Source organism: Thunnus albacares, chromosome 16, assembly GCF_914725855.1.
Source record: "Thunnus albacares chromosome 16, fThuAlb1.1, whole genome shotgun sequence".
NCBI classification, from domain to species: Eukaryota; Metazoa; Chordata; class Actinopteri; order Scombriformes; family Scombridae; genus Thunnus; species Thunnus albacares.
In genome coordinates this window covers 15,574,075-15,597,803 of record NC_058121.1, presented here as the reverse complement: position 1 = coordinate 15,597,803, position 23,729 = coordinate 15,574,075, and the positions used below count along the sequence as shown (strand labels likewise).

At 39.7% G+C, this 23,729-nt stretch overlaps 1 protein-coding gene across 2 annotated transcripts; it reads left to right on the top strand.

The window, feature by feature from the left end:
- Positions 1-523: 523 nt before the first annotated feature.
- On the top strand, positions 524-23,658 carry hbs1l (HBS1-like translational GTPase). 2 transcript variants are annotated; one of them, XM_044376247.1, is made up of 18 exons: positions 562-761; positions 1,414-1,479; positions 2,161-2,292; positions 2,478-2,729; positions 13,580-13,688; positions 14,013-14,260; positions 15,371-15,536; positions 16,366-16,483; positions 18,276-18,422; positions 19,088-19,162; positions 19,322-19,439; positions 20,515-20,583; positions 20,704-20,808; positions 21,468-21,558; positions 21,694-21,802; positions 21,993-22,093; positions 22,309-22,453; positions 22,578-23,658. In XM_044376247.1, exons 1-18 carry the CDS (start codon positions 719-721, stop codon positions 22,587-22,589), a joined length of 2,106 nt encoding a protein of 701 aa, XP_044232182.1. In that variant the 5' UTR covers positions 562-718; the 3' UTR covers positions 22,590-23,658. The 2 variants fall into 2 exon arrangements, with proteins under 2 accessions (XP_044232183.1, XP_044232182.1); XM_044376248.1 differs by lacking the exons at positions 13,580-13,688; positions 14,013-14,260; positions 15,371-15,536; ... (9 more) ...; positions 22,309-22,453; positions 22,578-23,658 and adding an exon at positions 4,042-6,622 and having other exon boundaries at positions 524-761.
- The last annotated feature ends 71 nt before the right edge of the window (positions 23,659-23,729 follow it).

The window sequence follows — 23,729 nt, the reverse complement described above, 5'->3', positions numbered from 1 at the left end:
TTACCATTATGATTATTATCAAAATTCTACCATCATCGTCAACATCATCATCCTTTTCATGGTTTTCACTGGTTCAGTTGTGTTATTGTTGTGTCAGGTAAGGCAGTGACACTTATCACAAGCTGGTCTCCATTTTGCTCAATACTTCTATAAGTTATCTCTCTTCCTGTCAGGCCCCAGTTAGTTTATGGTAAGATTATATGGTGCGTTTAAGGTTTCACTTTTACCCCCCGCCCCCCCATTAGTTGCTGATAATGATCGGCTTTGCACACACCGACTGACTGGGAGACAGTTACTGGGTCAGGCAGCGTGCAATGCAGCGCGCGATACGTGAAGCTTGTTGAGTATATTGATGTACAAACATGTCTATGTCGGACATCTGATCTCAGGCCTCATTGGTCGAACTGCAACAGGAAATTACATCGGCGAGAGAAAAAAAAATAGTCCGCAAGCAAGTCTTACATTTTATTTTAATGACTAGATAGTGCACCATCAAACAAAAGACAAAAAACATGAGTGAAATAAAAACTGTCTTTCTGATTTTATTTCAATTATTTCCTAGGCTGCAGAATTAAAACTGACGTCCGTACTGCTGTAACTTCACGCAGCAGCGGCAGCAGCAGCAATGGCAGCCGAGCAGTGACACACACACATGTCACAACTGTCTGTGAGCCGAAAAACATTTACGCTGGGTCCCAGAGAAGACACATAAGCAAAAATGTCTCGGCACAGAAATGTCCGAGGTTACAACTACGATGAAGGTAGATAACGTTAACTAGGTGTTGGTAACCTTTTAAACCTCATGGCAAGGCCTCAACCTGCTGAAGTAGTTAAGTTAGCCGCGAAGCTAAAATTCACTGTTGTTGATTGTAGCTCTGGCAGCTAACGTTAGCTTAGTTTAGCTGGCAAGATAACATTGCAGTCGTGTCAGTTGGCACCTAGCACAAGCTAAATTGCACCACAGTACTAGTCTATAACTATATACACAGTCTTTCAGGCTAACGTTATAATGTTTAAACCCGATAGGATGTGTCTGCAACTAATAATGTAGCCAATGTTTACACTTATCATGGTTAACGTTAGCTGCTGAGCTAGCGTGCTAACTTACCACTGTTCTGTGAGAAATGTTTCAGGCTTATAACTGATTGTTTGATTCGGTATACTGACATTTCATCACCTTATTAACTTTTTAAGCCTCCAAATTTGTCAAATCTACAGCTAAGTAATTATAGAAAATTACCTGGTTGCCAGCTTACACTTTGTTATGCATTCTGTAAAGTAGCTGACGAGGCAAAATGACAGCTGTCACAAAAGACGCTCTCTTTACAACACCTGTATTTAACACGTTTGTATGTTTGTGTAAATAAGAGACAAGGAACACATTTAAACCTCAGTTACATTCTTTTTTTCTAGACTTTGAAGATGATGACATGTATGGACAATCTGTGGATGATGATTACTGTATATCACCAGCAACAGGTTGGTATCAGTGAAAGAAGGATTCTCAAAGCATGTATATGTATCATCATAATTACTGTTTGTGACAATTTAAAGTGTCATCAACAAGTATGTATGTTTTCTGATAAAGAGATAACATTAATGCCAATAACAACAATAGCTGCTTCTGTAACATTAATGAAAAAATAGTTGTTTTTTGTTTTGTTTTGTTTTTTTTTTATACATGTTTTTTGTTAAAAGACCAGTATGTAAGATTTAGTTGCATCTTGCGAGACAGACTTGACAGAAGTGGAATACAATGTTCATAAGTATGTTTTAATTAGTGTTTAATCCCATGAAAGTAAGAATTGTTGCGTTTTTGTTACTTTAGAATGATCCCTTTATATCTACATAGGGAGCGGGTCCTTTTCCACGGAGCCTGCCATGTTGCACTGCCATGTTTCTACAGTAGCCCAGAATGGTCAAACCAAACACGGGCTCTAGAGAGGGCCTTTCATGTTTTTCACGATTTTTGTGGCTATTGTAGGTTCTCCTACACGCTTAGAAGGGGAGGGAGAGGGGGAGGGGAGGTGTATTCATTTGGTTGCGATCTGCAACCTCACAGCTAGATGCCAATAATGATGTGATCAAATGACAGTTTCATACAGCATTTACCAGACATCTCTCATGGCCACTGAGTTATGACGGTTTTGGTTTATACAGCAAATCAGTTCATCTACTCACGTCAAGAAAGGCAAGCACCAAGGGAGGAGCCTTTAGAGGAGGAAGATTATGAAGATGAGGATGTTCCTATGTCTCCTACTGTCAGCCACAATCTTGACCCTCTTGATCAAGGTAACATCATCAAGTCCATGCAGTCGTATACAAATGACAGAGATCATCTGACATCAAGATCTTATTGAATGAGTAGCTGTATACTTTCCTTATTTATTGTTTTACTATTATTATTTATTAATCGTTTCTGTTTCCTGGGCCACAAATATAATGTCTGCATCAAACATGTGTGTTGTACTCTGTAGCAAAGCTGTACTCCTGTCTGGACCATATGCGGGCTGTGCTGGGAGATGCAGTGTCAGACTCAGTCTTGAGCCAGGCAGCCATAAAATGTGGATTCGATCCACAGAGGGCACTGGATGCAGTCCTGTCTGAAGACACTAAAACAGCCCCAGTTGCCAAAACTACCATTGAGGAGACAGCTTCTGTACTGAGAGTTTGCCAAGAGAAAGCACCACTTCCACAAAGAACCAAACAAGCGGCCGTGATTGAAAAAGGTACGCCTGGAGTGGATCAAAATGATGTTAATTTTATTGATCTGAAGTTGTTTTTCTTGATTCGTCCACTGTAATAGTGTGTTAGGCGAATGTTTGTCAGTGTCATTTAAAGGTTTTCTCCAGTTATTTACCAAATACAACACAGGATCTGAACAAGTGTTTCAGATAATTCAGTTGGTTCACAATTTTGAGTTTTTTAAGTACCTGGTTACAGTATAGACTGAGTTTATTGTACACAAAATAAGGTCAGGTGGATTTGTATCAACTGCTCAACAGTTTCATTTCAGTATAGTCACATATAGCCAGTCAAAAGTTTTTCAACATCTCCCATTTCTCTATCATAATTACAGATGTTTAATAATAAAGTGATACATTATTTTTACAAGAAGTATAAGAATCTAGATAATTCGATAGCTGACCCGATGACTGACTGGTCTGAATACACATGCCGTTGCCATTGAGAAGAGACCAGTCAGAGGAGCAATTTCAAAAATGCTTTGTTGTTGCAGTTGAGAACAAAACACAGGGCCATAGTTTCTGAAGTCACCCATGATTGACCCAGAATTTAAAAGTGAATTGACTCAAGCTGCAGATTGTGTTTTCAGTTTTTACTACACCAGAATCTTTAGCTTCCACCTGCTGTCAGTGGCTCATGTAACAGAATTTTAAGCTCCTGATTGGATGTTTCTCGCCGAAATGCACCATGGGAGTTGTAGTTATTTCTACCTTGAAACCTACAAAGGCTCGTACCTTCGACTTTTTTCAAAGAACAAGATATTTTCTAACACAGTTGGCTCATCTTTTGTGCTGATGATTTAACCGGGAGAGTTTCAAGCTGATCCAAGTTGTAGAAGTGAGAAGTGAATGTGATTTTTACCTCTGAAACCAGGGGTGCCAAAAACGGCTCTTTCCACTTTGTAACTCTATTAAGGCATTGATATAAAGCATGTTCAGAGCCTTACCTGGGTTAAGAAACATAAGAACTGGACTATAGCAGAATAGACTGAAGAATGATTGAGATATAGCTTGGTATCATGCTATTTTTGACTGAATATTTGTGGATGCTCCTGAAGACGCTCATTCAGAAGAATATTTTAGTTAATGTTCATCAGTAATGTGAATATGAAAAATGTCACTATTCACTGTTGGATGACACATTTAAGTCATACAAATGCAAATGTTTAACAAAATGCCTTCTTTCTGTTCTTTTCCCCTTATTTATGGTATGATTCATCTGCCGTTTCATCCCATCTGCTCTGTGGTACTCCTGTCACTCCTTTTCGTCAACTGCAATTGGCTTTCGTAAGGTAAGGAGCCTGCTTGTCTGCTTCTCACATAGACAATACATCCAAGGCACATAAACCCCAGACCGATGGGTGCAATTACACACAACCTCACTCGCCACTAACCACACCAGACTCACGTGATCCCTTATCTCAACTTAAGGCTGACAAAGTGGTTAACAGCTCTGAAAGTCAAAATTTTGTTTGTCAAAGTGCTGCGCCAAGCATTAGCAGTGGTACCAGTCTGGCACAGCTCATGTCTGAGCATGAGCAGAAGAATAAAGGGTCAGGAGTAGTTGACATGGGGCGAGGTTTAAGTGTTCCCTCATTAAGTGCTCTCACCATAGGACCTAATACACCTCCGTCCCTCATATGTAATAACAATCTTTCATTGGGAACGTTGGCGTCTTTAAATATGTCTTCAGCATCTCCCAGCTCAGCTCCCTCCCTCCTTTCAGTTTCACTTAGTAGTCTGTCAATAAACCAACCCAAAGTAACAACTGTAAGCTCTTCTCTGGTTCCTCCTCCCGGGTTCGGGAGTCTCAGTTCTGTCCTCCAGAGCAATCCGCTCTCAGTGGGAGTTGGGACTGGAAGCAAAGCAACAATTGCTGATCCTAAGGGAAGCCCATCGTTGGCTGATTTAATCCAGGAACATTCAAACCGCAGCCCAACTCTCAGCAACTCTTTCCCTAGTCCCCATAGTAACACCACTTCTGTAAAGTGCCAGGGTATGAATGCACCAGCACAGCAGCTCTCGTTGTCTGAGCTGGCTTCACAGCATCATAACAGGAATCCACACATTCAGTCTCAGTCACAGAGCACTGGAGGACCAGCAAAGACTCTCCCTGTTTCTAGTTTAACCAACATTACTCCTCCATGCATAGGTGGGGCTGTCTCACTGTCTCAGCTAGCACGTCAGCATCAAACCAAGAGTTCCTTAGCTTCCCCTCAACCCCGCAGCACTGAACCTCTAGCAAACGCAGTGAAACAACCACCTGGCCTCTCTGAGTTGCTCTCTTTGTCACACTTGTCTTCTGAACACAAAGGCAAAACCTCAACCACCTCAAATGGGTCACAGTACTCCCTCACCTCGCTCCTTTCACCAGCAAAACCAGATAGGGCTGGTGTGCTGGTAGAGAGTGCTACAGAGGGTGGGACAAAACGTAAGCTCGACCACAAACTATACCACGAAAACTCCAGGCCACCCAAGCTGGGCCAGACTATTGATCTGAGTACGCTCATGGCCCAGTCACACGGAGTGGGCCCTCGTCACTTCGACAGCGATCTCCCTTCACCCTCCTCTCCAACTCCAGTCGCCTCGGGGCTGGATCCTTCTATTTTTGCACCCCCATCGATATTTGCAATAACTTTGTCGATTCAGAGCCGCAGACAACAAAAGAGGACGAGAAATATAACAAAGGTTAAAATAAGAGGTCAGAGGACAGGAAGCAGTCACCAGGCCTTCCTCTGTAAATCGCAGGACCAACAGGACAAATGCAAAGAGCAGCAAACCCCGCTCACGCCGATTGTACCATTCCGCTTTGACACACCGTCACCTGACGACATTGTCCGTGCTAATCAGAGAAAGGCTTTCACCAGATAGACAAGAGGAAATAAAAAGCACTTATATCAGCGGCATCCAGCTTGGTGCTAAACTGACTCACTACAGATGAGAACCTCAGAGCTTTTTGGTGACATTTAGTCTACCAGCTGGCGTTAACACAAAGAGATGCAGCACTCAGGGTTATCAGTCCTCATGAGTGTTTTAAACTGTGTCCCACTACAGCATTTATGTATCTCTTCTTTTATAAAACACACAATTCTTTTGTTGCTACTGCTTATGTTTGAGTCAAACAGGACAAAAAAAAATGAACTACTCAGTTACTCTGGCAGCTTGAAAATGGTTGCAGCTAAGTAACTTTCAGGACAATGAATGTTTTAAGAACTTTTAGAATGTTTTTTTTCTCATTTAACACAGTTAACATTTTTTCTACATTTTAAATTTGAGTCTTATTTTTATATGCATAGACAGCCGTTGGCTTTTAATTCACATTTTTGTATGACAGTAAAGTAGTTTAATCTTAGCTAGGGAAAATTAATGTCTCTTTTGGCATGGCCTCTTTTCTAGTTTTGAGCTGCAAAAAAACTCATCTCAAAAGAGGAAAAAGAGGTTGATTTTGTTTGCAGGTGTGCTGCAGCTATTGGAATATGGATCAGTTAACCATTGTACTGGTTTACGGCTGCCTGTGTTTGAGATCATAGAGTAGAAATTTTGGTTTAGAGGACACCTGGAGTTTTTCCCATGAGGGAGCGAGAACACATGCACGTGCATACAGACGCACTCACACAGACAGACAAGTGAATACTTTTCATTGTTGTTTCACATTATTGAAATTACTTAAATATTAGCTCAAGCACTGTAACTAATGAATGAGTTCAAATGAATGCCTTCAGACCTGAGGTAAAATCTTTTTCTTGCTCTTACAAACCTTTTAATATTACGATGTAAAGTACAAGTGTGTTTGATTTATACTGGGTGTGTCATCACACACTGCCAGAGATTAATTTGTCATATTTTGAAATAAAGATAACTGAATTTATGTACTCTGAGTGCACCTCTGTCTGGGCGTGTCTTTCTGGCTCAGTGTGTGTGTGCGCATTTGTGTGTCTGAGTGTAAAAAAAATATAGTTTTCGTTTAACTGATTCTACAAAATAAGTGAAAATACTGCTCGACAGCATATATGTACGCTATATAACTATTCAGAATAACTGCATTATGTATCTGGTGCAGTGTATGCAGTTTTTTGGGGTTAGGCCAAAGTTTCTTAAGGCATCTCACATTTTTAGAGTGAGTCACTGGTTTTGGTTTGAATGGTGAATCTTGTGATTAAAGGAATGAATTTCTAACACTTAAGATAAAACAAGGACAGTTTCGAGGTTAGATTGATAACAATATGTATGAACAGCAGCCGTAAGACATAGTTTTACGTGCGTTCTTGTCAACCCTAAAAACCGGTAATCTTTCTACAGTTAGCGGCAGGACACTGCTATAGTTTTGAGACAGGTGGAAAAGATAAGGGTCAAACTTTCTGATGTCTGATGTCAAACTTTCCTTTCTTTTTAGTCATTCTCGTGCACTGCCTCATTGTTGTCTTTAATGATGAGATCAGCCTTTGAGTAAAGGAGTAGGCTTTAGGTTGGATGTCAGTAAACCCTATACAGGTGCAGAAAGCTGATTGAACTAGACCCTAAGGCTGTCAAACATAAACTGGTGAGCCTGAGGGAAATGATAGATAATAAAGGGCAGATAGTGGTAATGATGACAAGTCAAACATTAGAAGTCAAACTGGTTCCTCAGTGTACATGAAGTCTCTGGAGCATTATGATGGTTGGAAATAATGAGTTCTATTGGGGATGTTGTTGTCTGTTTTTATAAGTGAAGATGTGATCTGCAGTAGTTTTAGATTTTACTCTGTGAAAGTCTAGAAATGAACAAGTGTCTCATTAACAAGGGGGTTTGTCCAGCAACTGTTTTGTCCTTTACTCTTGAGGCGAGCCAGTGTGTGGGTTTCAGCAGGAAGCTGCACTGTTGGAGAAAATGTCACCCCGAGCACACATCGACTCGACACAGCGGGTGATCATCTTACTCTCTGTGTGTCTCTTACACCACCTACGTAGGAAAATCTGATCATGTCTCTCAGCTTTCACAGCTTTGTCAAAGGCTTTGACAGATCAAATCATTTTTTTGTCTTTACAGGCTCTGCATTTTTGCAAGGCGTACATGTTGCACAAACATTGTTTTGTTGTGATGTGGTGCCAACACTGGAAAATACCATTTTACTCACTAAGTGGTCAAAAGAAAGCGTATGCATTTGGACTTACATGCTATTATTGCTACTGCTTTGTTGTGGTGCAATATGTAAAGTGGAAAACAGGCTGAGAAAGATTCATTCATGGTTTAAATGGAAAAAGCTGCTCTCAAATTGTAAGAAATGCAATCCTAAAAGTCCTCAAAAGGGAATGTGATAAAACAGTTTGCAGCAGGCACGAAGTGGCGTTAGAAATCACTCAAGTTCCTTTTATTATTTGCATGTTGTGCAATTGCAGCTTAAATCCAAAAACCTTTGCTGTGACAGCAATATTTTTTTTTGTGCAAATTTATCAAAGGAAGTGCAGACATATTTAGAAGAGTTTTTTAATCAAGAGCCACCACTTGAGGCACCTTATGTAACTATGGATGTTCTTGAAGATGTTTGTCTTAGCTTGGTACAAATTTGGATATTGGAATCATCTGTTTTGAAGCATGTTCAAGTTGGAAGCTTGGCCTCTCTTCAGGGCTGTGGCTTAATTTGTTTTTATATATGGAACAATAAACACGCAGTAGGTTACAATAATGAGTTTAGGTTCAGATTTTGAGCATTTTCAGAATCACCTCGCGTCATGCCTTCCAGGTGTAGTGTCATGTAATTCGCTCATCTAGCAAATGCAAAGCAGTGGATTATTAGATTTTTACTGTAAAAGGTAGTGTTAATACTACCCACACTACATTTTTGTTTTGTTGTGGGGATTTCTGCGCCCTATATAGTACATGAATTTTATACTCAGAAGTTTCACTCTCAAATGAAATGCGTTAGAGTAAATATAGCACACAAAGTAGCAATATAGTTTTACACACAGCTTAGCACTCAAACTGTGTTTATCGTGAATTCCTTCCAGAGTTGATTTGCCTTCATGATGGGGTTCATGGGGTCTGACATCTTTGGCGCTATCCACCAGGGCTGCACAATTCTGGATGAAATAAGTCTGAACATAATGTAGAAGACTTACAGTTTTCTTCCACAGTTTGTAGGGAAACTTTTTTTTATGAAACATTTATTGCATTTTTTGTCTTCATCAAGACAGGCAACATCATGACATAGAGCAAAAGGACACACTAAAATAAACTGCTTATATACAACAAGCTGAACGTTATAACGATAAACGTGACCCCCAAAGTTTTTCATGTGCATAGGAACTCTGAAGTAAGACTTCTGTGTTTTGTTGTACATGGGTTTCTGATCATTTAGTGGTTCACAAAGGGTTAAAAATGGCTTCGTATTTAGCTTGATGACACATGTTGAAAACATGATTGAGATAATGACGTGTTACACAACTAATCTTGTAGCCTTTTCACAAAATATTGAAGCCTTGTCCTGTCAGTAAAGGAGGCTGTCACTGTCAGTCCTTGTGCCCAGACGTTTTTTCTCCTCCAAACTCCAAAAGGTAGGATCCTCCAGGCAGCGGGTGGCTTTGTCATAGTTTTCTCGGCCTCCCTGCTGGTGCAAATGCAGCTGAATCATTTTCATGTAAGAAAGAGATTACATGTAGAAATGTTCAAATTTGAGATTTCAATACGAGTAATCGTGCAGCACTACTGTCCACAAGAACTTGCGAGTGTTTTGCTCCTTCCGTTGTTACAAGTCACTGAAAACTTTGTTTTTTTCCCATACTGCTGATTCTGAATCTTTTTCTTGCCTGTTTAGGAACTGCAGTCATGTACCATTACTCACAGAAGCTGGGTTTTATATAATTATTTTCATAAACAATGTAAATCAATCATCATTTTACTTGACATTAGGTTGTTTTATGGGTCGTAAAAATCTCTATTTTGAAATCTATAAACAGTAGGTGAGAGTTCTCAGGTATTTGGTATGAGTCAAGGTTGACTGCAGAGTAAGTGGGTGTAGAGGGAGAGATATCTTAATGTCATTTTATGAAATGTTTAGTGGTGGTACTGACACTGTGTCGGTGTGTGACTAATCTTAAGACAGGGCTGACAGGTAGGGAGCTTTTCTTCAAACAGCAGTCTCATTTCCTTCCTTGTCACTTTCATTCATGTCTACTTCCAATTTTCAAATGTGAAAGAAGTCTAACTCATGGTTTTGCTCTTTTAATTCAGAGCAGAAATAAGCTACTATACACCAGAGAGAGCCAAAATGCAGTCATCCATTTCTATAAATATAAACCAGGTTTTTTCAGTGATAGCTCCATCCTCTCTGTTGGAACGTATGCTGCTGTAAGTGGTGAAATCACTGGATGTATCCTAGTATTAAAGCTGGTATTAAAACCTACATATAGGGCTGACTATCTTTAAATTGTGAAACTACATTTTGACAGCATGAGGTGCACCAAACTAACAGCTAACTGTTAATAACTACACAGACGTGGTGTAGACAGTACTTGAATCAGTCACATAATAGTTGTTTGCTGCAAATGGTTTGTCCCCTTTTTTCCCCCAACATTAGGCCCATGAAGTTGTGACTCAAGTCTAAAATTGTTCTTAGTCTTTCACAGCCTTTAGCGGCCTCAAGTGGCAGGGAGCCTCATGATCAAAATTTTATTTCCAGATCTCACTTTTTAATGTCATGACAATAAAGGGAGTTAATGAGTATTTACCTAGTTATGATAAATCAATTGACAGAAAATTAATATGCAGTTATTTTGACAATTGATCAATTTTAGTTATATATATATTTTTTTTGTTAGGAAAAATGCCAAGCAGCTTTTCAAATGAGGACTTGAAACTTTTCTGTTGACTGTTGATCAGACGAAAACAAACATGACAAAGACATTTAAAGACATCACCTCGGGATCTAAGACATTGTAACAGGCATTTTTAACCGTTTTCTGACAGTTTATAGATGATTAATTGATCAGTCGAGAAAATAATCGTCAGAATAATCAATAATTAAAGTTAGCGTTAGTTGCAGCCCTGAATTAGTTTTTGTTGATCTTTCTCCATTTCTCACACTGCACCTGACTCTCACTTGCACAGCCACCTCACCACAGCCCATTACCTTCTCTTTCAACCCTTGTGAATTCACTTTTGCCTCCAAACTTTTGTGTATTTGGATGGGGGGGGGGGGTTGATTATTTGCATATCCTGGGCGGACTCCTCTTTATAATGTGCTCAGTTGGGCCCTCAGGCTAAGGTGTACAGATGACTCACTCATTGAGTCACTGCAAGGGTCTCCTATACCAGAGAAATCCTGGATGGGAGGACGCCAACTGTTTGCCTGCCAGTACAAACAGTGTGAAGACATCCTGCTCCAAGCCTTAAAATCAGATTGCACTGTGTAGCTGTTCTCAGGCCGCCCTTCCAGTGCTGCCCTCAGGGTAGCCCAAAAAAAATTATCTGGCAAGTCAGTTGTTTGCAAAGGTATTAAAGTGTTTTGACAGAGCAACATGTCTGGTAGTTAAAAAGAGGGTTGTTTATTACCTGAGACCTTGGGGGAGTTGAGTAGGATGTGCCTGTCTGTTTTACCCCGGGTTAAAATAGAGAGCTGAAGATTCTAAAGAAAACCTAATTATATGTCACTGATGTAGATGGTTGTTTTTTTAAGGTTGTGGGTTATTTTTGATGTTATTTAAAGGTAAACAGGGAGTGGACTGGGTTTAATTAGCTGGTCATTCATTAGCTTTTTATATTTACTTGATCTAATGAAATGATTTGTTTCACAGCTGATGTTCCCTAAAAGGGGATTGCAAGCTGGTGTCCTGTTCAACACAGGTGGCAGAAACCTCCACGTCACTGTAGTAGGGACAAGAAAAGCTGCCAGCTGCAGGAAGAACCAAAATTCCCCAGAGAGTACTTTTTCCATCTCATGTTGATGCTTAACTGCAGGACAGATACCATAATAATGATGCAGATTTCAATGATGATAATGGTGTTAATAATTTGTGTTAAGGTGTCCCTTTCTGGTTGAGTTCACCCATCACATGTACAAATAGTTGGGAAATTTCTATATAGAATTAGATTTATCTATTGTCATTTCTTACATATAGCTAGCAGTTTCTGTAAGTTATAACTTTTGTTTTTAATGACATCTTTTATGCAGCTTTGCCTCAGTTGTCCACCTTTTGAACAGATGTGGATGATTGTGTCACATCATGTCATTACTTTTTTAAGAAAAAAAAGTTGTCTTCAGAGTTCAGCAAGTCGCCTGGTTTGTGTATCTGTGTTTCAGAATGAGAGGGACTTTTTCTCTTGTGCAGAGCCAGTCATTTAGTGAATGCTGGGTTAGAGAAAGTCCATTAATAATTCTGTTGAATCACACCTCCTTTCCACTCATTTTCCCTCAGGGTATTTTTTTTATGATGAATAAACTGCATGAAACATATACTGTAGGGGCACACAAAAGGGATTAGTATCATTTAAAAAATGCACTTTCTTAACCAAAGATATAAGGTAAAGAATAACATTTTTTTTTAAGTTTTAGAAGACAAACATTCAAAGGGAGTAACGATCCTGGGAAAGCAATTGTGCAATAAATTAAGTTGCATGAGGACAGTGTGTGGGAGTTTGTTCTGTTTTGATACAAACCCAAAAAATACATTAAAGAAAACTGCTGGAAATTACATTTTATGACAAGCTCCACTTTTCCAAGTAGTTACAAATCGATCATTTTTGGGTTTTTTGTTTGCTGTGGATGTCTCTTAGTGCAAATGTGTGCAAGTTCTTTAATCAGTTGTGTGTGAATGTGCGTGTGTATTTGATGATACACACATTCACCTCTAGCCGTGCACTTTGCTGAGGTGACACCTTTTCAAAAGAATCATTCTGTGAAATGCTGTGTCACACTGCTCTATTTACGTGGAGACAGGAGGCAACGGCCACTTCTGAAATTAACCCTTTGTGAGCCAGGATGTCAGTGCTACACACATGCACGTATGCACGCAGGGTGCAGTTGGCTTGGCTGTGCAGCCCAGTCTAAATGAATCAGTAGCAGGTTGATATGACTGGTACCGGTGGCCATTTGCGACTGGGATGACAAAGCGATGACCTCAACAAGTCTCACTGCTGCAGAATATAATTTACCAATCACACAGATAGAGGATGCTCAGAGTTCAAGTGATGGCATCATATTCTCACACTTAATAATGTATACTTTATATGCCAGCAAAGCACGCAACTGTGATCAGGAGAACAGTCATAAACAGTATCCTGTAGTAATATAGTCAAGAAGCCTTAGTCAGTGGCACAGCTGTGTGCATTGTTGAACAAGCTTCTGTGTTTTCTGTTACTGTTTTGCAGATCTAAGCAATGTTACAACAAATGTGTAGGAGTTAGTCATTTTAGAAGAACACACTGATGTTGCAGGGTTACACAATAAACCTTTATCAACAACTGTTTTCTCTCCAAAGTCAGAAAAACAGAAACCCAACGATCAAATCTCACGTGTAGACTAATGCTCAGTCTGCGGCCGCTCCACTCACTGTAAACTGATAATTGAAAGTGAGAAAACTTTTGCATCTGGATGACCTTTATGTAATAATTCTGTCCTCAGCTGTGGGTCAGAACAGCTTGTGAAAAATCTTCTTCCTGGAAATCAGAGTCTTTTCTTATCCTGGTTATGAGAGATGGTAACAATTGTAAACCAACACAGATAAACCGTTTAACTTGTAATGAAGGTAATTTCCATTAATTATGTTGGAAAACATGAAACAATATGCTTGTTGGCTGCAGTGGGTCATGAATGAGTTTTGTTTGTGAGCAAGTGTACATTAAGTTCCTCTGTTCCCTGTAGCGAAAAGCAGAGATGTGTCTCACAATAAACTGGACTCTGAAGTGGTACCCAAAGTGGCCCGCATGACCGTCTCTGGCAAGAAGCAGAAAATGGGCTTTGATGTTCCCAGGTACCTGTGTATACACATCTGCACACAAACACACATCATTCTCATAAAACAGTGATGTAAGATGTGATGAAATTCCTCCCTCTGTTTATATTGGAAATCATTCAGCAATGGGCAAGATAATAATTTCATTAAAATGAAAAATAGTTATGATTGTAAATGTAGGTGAGCGTTGCTGACATTTCAAACTGAATGGGTGTGGTCACCTGTTGTAGTTGAGCTTTCTTGTTTGGGAATACTTCAGTGCCACTAATTAATTTACTAATAATTTCAAGAAGCTGCATGAAAGTGTTTCTTTCACCATCATCTTTCACATTCTCTCCTCAGCACAGGGGAGAACGGCGTTGTCACCACTTCAGTACGTCGAGGTGGCAGCCCCGAAAACGCCACTGCGACACCTGCTTCAGAGGCCACCTCCAAACGTCCCGAGACACCTTCTAAAGGGTCAAATGGAGATGAGCCCGCCCCAGTTCCCACTCCAGGCCGCTCTGGAAAAGCCAAGCAGACCATCAATGTAAAGGCTGAACTGGAAAAGAGACAGGGGGGCAAACCCCTGTTAAATCTGGTGGTTATAGGTAGGAAGAAATATGCAAAAAAATCACTCGCAAATTAATTTTATTTTACTTTAAAGTACATTAAGGTTTCATGACAATTACTGAGGATCCAAAAGTTGATTATCGGTGCACCAAGCAGATAAGAAACACACTCTTTCACCACCATTTAAAAGAATTTCTTAACACATGTACACACTGGTTGACATTTAAATACACATATTACATAATACACATAGTACCATATTTGATGTGTTACAAACATTAGCTGGACACTGGACTATAAGCTCAACAGTCATTTTATATCATTTATTTATTATTTATTTTGTCTTTAACATATTAAGAAATACAGGAACAGGAAAAAAAATAACAGTGTGCTCCTTGCAGTCTCAAAATAAAGTTGAGTTTTACACACAGGAACTCTTCCTCCTCCAAAATCTAGTCATTCATTCATTCATTTCAAAATTTCAAAACAGCAAGCATGAAATCCATATAAAAATATCCTCACATTGCAATGTGGTGTGAACAGATTAGGTTTTTCCCTCATAACCTTTTAAATTAGTGGATTTACACACAGATTTTGCCATTCACAGTCTGATATTTCAATGTTAACGTCTGGAAATCATTTTCGATTTTGAATCTCCTCCTTTGGTGTATGTCTAAGCTTAATCATAGTAAATGAGTCGAACTGCAGAACAATGCAGTTGCTCAATCATATTTTTCTCATTCTCAGTTACAACAGAAAAAAGTGACTTTGTAGTTTCAGAAGTGCAGATGATTCTAGTTTCCCACAGCCTATGAAACCTTTCGTTTTACCACGGTCTTCTCCCTTCCCCCTCTAAAACCTCCATCCTTGTTCCCATTTCTGTCTACCTCACTCCTCTTGTGTAATACTGCTTCTTTCCTTCTCCCATCTGTGGCTTCCCATTGCCATGTCTTATCTTCTCTCCCTTCCACTACCTTATCATTCTTGCAACATTCGCCCTGTTTCTCTCTCTATCCTCATCCCTCCTTCCATCCCTCCTAAGTGTCCTCTTTCATTCCCCACCCTCTGAGCTTCTCTGTCTCCTTTTTTTTTTTTTTTTTTGTCCTTAACTCTATGGCATCATTACATTATACCCTTCTTCTCTGCAGGTCATGTGGATGCAGGGAAGAGCACACTAATGGGCCACCTGCTTTATCTGCTGGGCAACGTCAACAAGCGCACCATGCACAAGTATGAACAGGAGTCAAAGAAGGCAGGCAAGGCTTCTTTTGCCTATGCTTGGGTCCTGGATGAAACCGGCGAGGAGAGGGACAGGTACGTTTTGAGCGCGATTCTACACACAAATACACAGTAAATGTATATTTACACAGAAAATATACTTGCATGTATACATGATGTTCTGTTGATATTCAATGGGAAATTCTCTGTCAGATTCCTTACCACGTAGAGTGCAGAGGTCAGAGGTTTGGCAACAGTGACTCCCCTGAAGCTGACAGGGATTTAATGTCTCGCTAAAGGACACTTCCATGGTGAAAAAGCTTGTCAAGCTGCAGTCTCTTCCTGCTATGTGCGTCTGGTTGATAAACAAATCCTGAAAGTCAGACATTTGGCTGGTGCCCTACCAATGTCTGGTGCATCTTGTGTTGTTCATTAGAACAACCAACTCTTTCCTTCACTAGCTGGAAGGCAAACAAAACATTTTTTGTTTAATTAATACCTTTTAACATTGACTTTACACTTTTTAACACACAAAATCTCTTAACAAAATCTCAGAATCATGAAATCTCGGCTCCCTGTTAAGCCACCTCTCTGTTGTTGTTACCAGAGTGAAACGGAAGCGAAATACGTGAGAAACAGAAAGTGACTAGGGTGGGATTGCATATTCGCTGATCAGTAACATCTGAAGCGAATGCGTAATATGTACAGAATTTGATCGAGAGCCTCGCCCTACTAGGAGACGTTGCTGTTGAACTGAAATAGATTGAGGCTTTAAATCAACATTGCCTTATACGGCAGTCTAGCTACAGACAACTGAAACTTTGAGTCAATTCTCGACACTATCACATACTGTACATTGTAAATGCATTTTTTTTCCCCATATGGTTATAAAAAAAGTCAGTCAATAATTTGTGTTTCGCTGCAGAGGTGTGACAATGGATGTGGGCATGACCAAGTTTGAGACGAACACTAAAGTGGTGACTCTAATGGATGCGCCAGGGCACAGAGACTTCATTCCCAACATGATCACAGGAGCTGCACAGGTATACCACATAAAACATTCCTCTTGAGGGCTGAACACCCCTTAAAGCATTAAACTCTTCAAGCAGCCTGCATGCACTGTGCATATAATCCAGCCTAAATTACAAATCTCCAGGTATCAAGTATTGTAGTAGGTATATTTAAGAAGAACATCACAAAGGTAAAAGTGAGTAATGGACGTGGACATGGATTATATTTGTAGCTAAGTTCAGAAGAACAAATGTGGTGCATGATGGGTTCATAGAAAGAAAATGCAATGTTTTCAAACATATTCTATTAATAAGTTAATAAATTATCGCGAGGTGAAATGTAAGTGTCACAGCAACACATTGAACAGATCAGAGAGGACAGGAATAACATGATACAGATAAGAAAAAAAAAGTTAGAAAGTTATTGCATGTAATGATACAGTAAAACAAAAATACAGTGCTTTTCTTGATAGTCTTTAACAAAGGGACATTCTAGATCTACAGTATGTAAAATGTGCATAAAGAGGTGCATAGCCAATAGATCAGCAATGAGCAATATGGATAAAAACCTCTATCATGGTATATGCAATTTAATAGTATGGCATCTATATATATTGCTATATGGAAAGGTATCTGGAAAATTAATTGAAAACTTGACATGAAGGTCTGTTTTGGCTAATCCAGCAAATTAAATATTTGACATACTGTATATAGGTACTTCATCACATTGATGAAAAAAAATCCAATGCTGCTATAAAGCACTCCTGCTCATTGCTTTGCAACATTGCTCACAATGGCATGCAAGGTGTCAGCTAGTTTCCAGGGTGTAAAGAAATCTCAGAATCTCTACTGAGGTATACATCACCTTATGCACAACTCTATACTTTTTAGTTTCCACCATGTCAGTTATTACTACACAGATATCTTGATTCTTTCTCTGAATGTATAATTTGCCTGCATTAATGGCTTTATCGTCTACAATGCCCTTAAAAGGGTACTTTCCCTCCTTCAGTATAACCTCAGCTTACCACACCCGTCAACTTGATTTGAAATAACCTTCGTGGTTTTGGGTGGTGACTTTTTGCAAGCATGGGTGTGCTTGTCTGTCTCTGTTTTGGGGCTCTAATGTAATTTCTCTTTTTGCCATATGACTGTCCTCACGTTTAGCCTGATCATGTTGTGACTAAGGAGTTTCTGTTGAAAGCAAATGAAAGAAAGAGTCAGTCAGTCACTCTTCTGATGAAGGTGAATGAGTAAAGCATGCACTCATTTATTTAAAAAGTACCTGATCCAGGGCTAGGAAACAGCCGAGTCACAAACAAGTCACAGTTTCTGCAATGCTGACTGTGTGATATATAATGTGTACAGATCGGTTTTGTACATGCTTAAAATAGATACGACTGGATATGTTTTTTTTGAGAATGACACATCACTTTAAATGCAAGATTAAAATTTTATTGGAACATGAATGCTGAAACTCAAGTATTGAAAAATGCTTTTATGTAAATAAATGCTTCAGTGTTGGTATATTGATGAGCCATTATCTCACTCACAAAAATAATTACATGGGGGACCTGTGGAGAGGACATTATTGTTCCCCATGTGTGATAGTTTGACAAGGCTGGAAATGCGTTCAAACGTTACAGATGACACTCTGCTCTTAAGCCTCCCAGTCGCTGTCACTTAGGAACTAAACCATCAGAATATATCTTACCAAATACTTAATGAACTGTGTGCATGTGTGTGTGACCATGATGCTCACATCTGCCTCGGCAGAAACAGATGCACATGTTTTTTATCTTTCCCCCTTGGTTTCTTTCTCCAGGCAGATGTGGCGGTGCTTGTGGTGGATGCCAGCCGAGGGGAGTTTGAGGCAGGCTTCGAGGCAGGTGGTCAGACCAGAGAGCATGCCCTGTTGGTGCGTTCACTTGGCGTCATTCAGCTGGCTGTGGCTGTCAACAAGATGGACCAGGTCAGACCAGCAACACACTGCTGAACACCGGGGGATGACTCGTTATTTGCTCACACTACAGATACACAATATGAGTAATTTGACTTTTAACATAATATTATTGTCACAAATTAGTGAGGAAGGCTTTGATTTTCACAAATTGTGTAGGCAATGCATATCTGCAGGGGCACTGAATTGAAAATAATTTGAAAGCAATCTGTTCCTTGCTTTGTGGCTATTTTTTGGTGAAATGCAGAGCTTTAAGAACATGAGAGTTCACTGAATCAGTCTGTAATTAGTCCTTTAACCACACTTATGCAGGGATTATCCAAGTAATATTCACAAATGTTTCAAGAAGAGCAAAAATATACCATTATAGGTATATATATATATATACCATTTAAGTCACAGATTGAGGACTGTAATAAAATGACCCGTTCTGTTGGTTTTCAGATTTTCTGAAAGTCCCTAAACCTTTCTGTCAAGACAGCAGGAGGCCTGAGGGACCTGCGTGTGTGTGTGTGTGTGTGTGTGTGTGTGTGTGTGTGTGTGACTGAGAGATTGTATTTTTGTTTCCTACAATCACTGGCATGTTGCTAACACATTTCCATATCAAAGCAGTGCTGAAGGGGAAACTTTCTAACTTGGTCTGTGTATTTTTCCTTTATGTGTGTGTGTACACACAGGTAAACTGGCAACAAGAGCGTTTCCAGGAAATCACATCCAAACTTGGCCATTTTCTCAAGCAAGCAGGATTCAAGGTTGGTTAGCACCAAGTCTCTCAACATCTTGACATATGGATATGAAATTGTTTTCAGTAAATCAAACTGTTGATTACTTGATCTCTTTGGCTAAGTAGAAGTATTCCCTGGCTTTCCGTGTTGGGTTTAGTCTGATCCAGTCTTTATCTGTTCTTCCAGGAGTCAGATGTTTTTTACATCCCCACCAGCGGCCTGTCAGGAGAGAACCTCATCACCAGGAGTTCAGTTGCACAACTCACCTCTTGGTACTCAGGACCCAGCCTGCTGGAGCAGATTGGTAATGTACACTGGCATGAATCAAGCTGCCCAAAGCGTTCACTGCTTTTTGACACTCAGACCCAGCAGCATTTTTGCTCTATGTTCGTTATGGATTTCTTGCAACTGTGTAAAGAGATGTAACGAGAGCAGCCTTCCGGTGTTTGTGCATGTTTACTGCACTGCATTAAAAACCCATCTGTTGTCATCTAGTCTATTGTTGAATATTAACAGGCTTTTCTCTTGAAAAAGAAAGAAAAATCACCCATTGCAATGAAAATGCATACGTTTCACTGTAAACTGTACACACCCTGTAGACTTGAGAGAATAGCGGTTGCGGTCATAAAAAAATCTCAAACCACTCCAGCATATTTCACTTCTCTGCTGTACAGTGGGTTTTTTTGTACGTTCCACACTCCACACTGCTTTTGCCTTCCTGGTAGCTCAACAAGAAGTAGCCTATTTAGCCATATCATGCCTGAACTATTAGTGTTTGTGTATATATATATATATATGTGTGTGTGTGTGTGTGTGTGTGTGTGTGTATATGTATATGTGTGTGTGTGTATATGTATGTGTATATATGTGTGTGTGTATATGTATGTGTATATATGTGTGTTTGTATATGTATGTGTATATATGCTGAGCATATGAGCAGAGACGGTAATTATGCTCTTTTTTCCGTTGTAAAAGTCACTACTAGAAGCCATTGTTACCGACTGAATTGTAGCATTTCACAGCTCTTTCACAGCAACCTGTAAAAAGCCCACAGGATGTTGGGGTTAGATAGTCAAAACATTTGTGTGTACTATCACTTCAAAATGACTCATTACAGCACAGAGTAACTTATGGATAAATAGGAGGAAATGATTTATAGTTTCAGTAGAGTTTTGAGAACATACAGTGCCAGTCAAAAGTTTGGACACACCTTCCCATTCACCCAACACCGCCAAGACATCTATTGCATAATTCATCCAGTACCAGAGAAAATGATTCACCGGGCTTCTCATAATATTTACTAGCCTTTCCGGTCCTCATGGTTCTCTTCCTCTTTTCTTTTTTCTTCTGTCTTCTTTTTTTTTCTCTATCTTCTAAAGATGCCTTCAAAGCCCCTCAGAGGTCTGTGGACAAACCTTTCAGACTGTGTGTCTCTGATGTATTCAAAGGTAAAGTCACTGTCACATATTGTTTATGTAATTCTGTGCGTGTCCCTTTTCATTTCTCCCCTTTTCATTTCTCCTTTTTTAATTTAAGAAATTGCTGATGTCGCCATTTTCTCTCCGCAGACCAGGGTTCAGGCTTCTGTGTTACAGGGAAGATCGAGGCTGGTTATATTCAGACAGGAGACAGAATACTGGCTATGCCCCCCAATGAAACATGCACTGTCAAAGGTATGCACTGATGTGTTAGTTTGACACTGTGGCTGGTACTTCAGTTTGCATTTTCATGTGGCACACAGATCATTTTTCTTACAGCAGGAAAAGATGCTCAAAAATTCTCTAAAACCTTGTTTTGAAATTAATTATGAAGACAGTTTAAAATAAATCAAATCCTTCTTGAGAACCAATTTGTAGTGAAATATATCTGCTGCAGCATTATATTCAATCTGTGCCTCCAAACCTGTCACTGTCTATACCAGATATAACTGTTCATGTGCTGACAATAATGCTACTTGGCTTACTTAAACACCCACTACACAGGTGGAAATACTTTAAAAAAGACACCACCATTGTGCTATTTTCAGCATCCAGACAAGACATTTTCCTATAACCAGTAAAGGAAAATCAATTGCAAGAGGAAGATGAGCTGAAGCAAAAGAAAACACACATATACACTTACAATACAACATCAATAAAAACATTTAAATTAAATAAGGGTACAGTTAGTTTTTCTTCTTTAAGTGAAAAACATGTTCATGCTTCAATGACACCTGTGTATGAAATGCCATTTTTGTGAGTGTGGGTGATGAGTGAGTGAGTAAGTGATTGGTGATGAATGCTGCCATCATGTGGCAGCTGGAGGACCTAAACTCTGTCTATCTCCACTACAGGTATCACGCTGCATGACGAGGCTTTGGACTGGGCTGCAGCAGGAGATCATGTCAGCCTGACGGTCACTGGCATGGACATCATCAAGATCAAGTAAACCCTTTTTTGCCACTATTTGGGTTAATATAAGCTATAAGGCTTGTTTAGCTTTAAATATTATTACTGGTGATGTCTGTGTGGTTGGAGTGTGCATATTTGGCTGTATAAGTGACAACTGCTTCCTTGCAGTGTCGGCTGTGTGTTCTGTGATCCCAAGGAGCCTATTCGAGTGTGCACCCGATTCAGAGCCCGGATCCTCCTCTTCAATATCGAGGTCCCCATCACACAAGGTTTCCCAGTAAGTACACACACACACACACACACACACACACACACACACACACACACACACACACACACTCTCTCTCTATCTTACACACACACTTTTTTGTTTTATGTATCTACAAGCTAACAACTCTCTCTGTATCACTGTAAGTGCATATTTGTTCATTGTGGCACTGTGTGTGTGTGTGTGTGTTTGTGTACAGGTATTGTTGCATTACCAGACAGTCAGTGAGCCGGCCACTATTAGGAAACTGATAAGTGTTCTACATAAGAGCAGTGGTGAAGTCCTCAAGAAGAAACCAAAGTGAGTGTTGGGGGAGGCATTATATGGCATTTTATATGATAATATACACATCAGAATTTTATTGAATGTGTATGTGTTCTCCAGTCATGAAGAGTTGGTCTTCAACAACTTTTTAAAGTGTTAAAGTGCTGCTGTACTATAGCGTGCTCATTTTAATTTCTACATCATTAAAAGCGTGTTATGCTTACTTACTGTGTGTCTTGCCTGTTTTTAAGGTGTTTAGGGAAGGGTATGAATGCCATTGTGGAGATCCAGACGCAGAGGCCGGTGTCATTAGAGCTTTACAAAGACTACAAGGAACTCGGCCGCTTCATGCTGCGCTACATAGGCTCCACTATTGCTGCAGGCGTGGTCACTGAGGTGAAGTGTAACTGCTATTGGACAATGTGCTCCAGCTGACGAACGGTTCCATGAGGTGACATTAGCTTGTGGTGCTGTTTTCTCCTTACTTATTAAGTGTCTTCTTCATTTTTCTTCACTGCAGATCAAAGAATGAAGACCATTTCCATCGACTCAGAGCCAGTCAGACCTTGCTCTGGAGACTGCATGCAGCCAGAGACAAAGTGCAATTCCTCAAGAGATGTCACTCATGGACTCAGAGCATGACATCCATCCATCTCTCCATCCAGCTGCTTCACCTGACTGCCCTGATCAACACTAACTGCACAGATACCAACCATGTGGCACGAAACAAGGCTCAAAACGCATCCACCAGTTCTGACATCGTAATGCAGCGAGGCTGAGCAGCCTCCACCTGTTTGCTCTTAATTCTTTGTTTGATCAAGTCAAATCAATACTATAATTAGACTCTGAAAGATGATCCTACCATGCTGATATTTTCTGTGATTAATTCCATTGCACTCAACCTTGAAAGAGTGATGCCTGATTATTTATCTTGAGTGAAAGAAACCTGGCGTAACAAACCAAATCAGTGCAGGTAGTGAAACTGGAGCTGTTTACAAATCAGCCCAGGTGTAAGGACGACATTTCCTTTCTCTTGTATTGATGAGGTGTTTTTAGAAAGAACAAATTCCCATTTCTCCATTATGTAAAATTCAGTCAGTGACGATGAGGATCCAGTTTACATCACTTTTTTTTTTTTTCCATAATAAAGCAGAATTGTCTCCTAATAAAGCTGCTAAACTGAAACTGGTTAACTTAAAATTTAGACAGGAATCAAAGGATAATGTCATGTAGGAGTTGAAGGCATATTACGCAGCTAAGGGGACAAGGCAACAAATACATGTAAATGTTTACTCTAATCAAGGTAGAGTAGTTTTTGAACAAAAAGGGAAATTTAAATGTTCATCTTTCCCTCGATAAGGAGTTGGAATACTCTTTTATGTTATCAAAAGATAAACGACTTGAAATCCTCCCACAAAGGAGATTTTCAGTAAAGCTTCAAAATGCTTTTTGAAGGGCTGATCTGTTTTTTTTCTTTTTCCCTAGCAAAGAAAGAGACTGAAGGAGCTGTATTTCTGTTTCTCCATGTGTAAAATCAGAAATGTTGGTGCAAGTGAGGTGGTGTGAAGCAAGATGATGCAAAATGAACATGACATCAACAACCTGTGGTTCGAGTTTTGATTGCAAAATTCTGGAAAACAAACCGGGTTTTTCTTTTTCCATCTGTCGAAAT

What these genes read in the sequence shown, in the direction of transcription:
- hbs1l (XM_044376247.1), top strand. Translation starts at nt 719, where the DNA reads ATGTCTCGGCACAGAAATGTCCGAGGTTACAACTACGATGAAG. An exon ending in TCAAGCAAGCAGGATTCAAG is followed by an intron (nt 19,163 to 19,321) that starts GTTGGTTAGCAC and finishes CTGTTCTTCCAG; the next exon opens with GAGTCAGATGTTTTTTACAT. An exon ending in GTCCTCAAGAAGAAACCAAA is followed by an intron (nt 22,094 to 22,308) that starts GTGAGTGTTGGG and finishes CCTGTTTTTAAG; the next exon opens with GTGTTTAGGGAAGGGTATGA.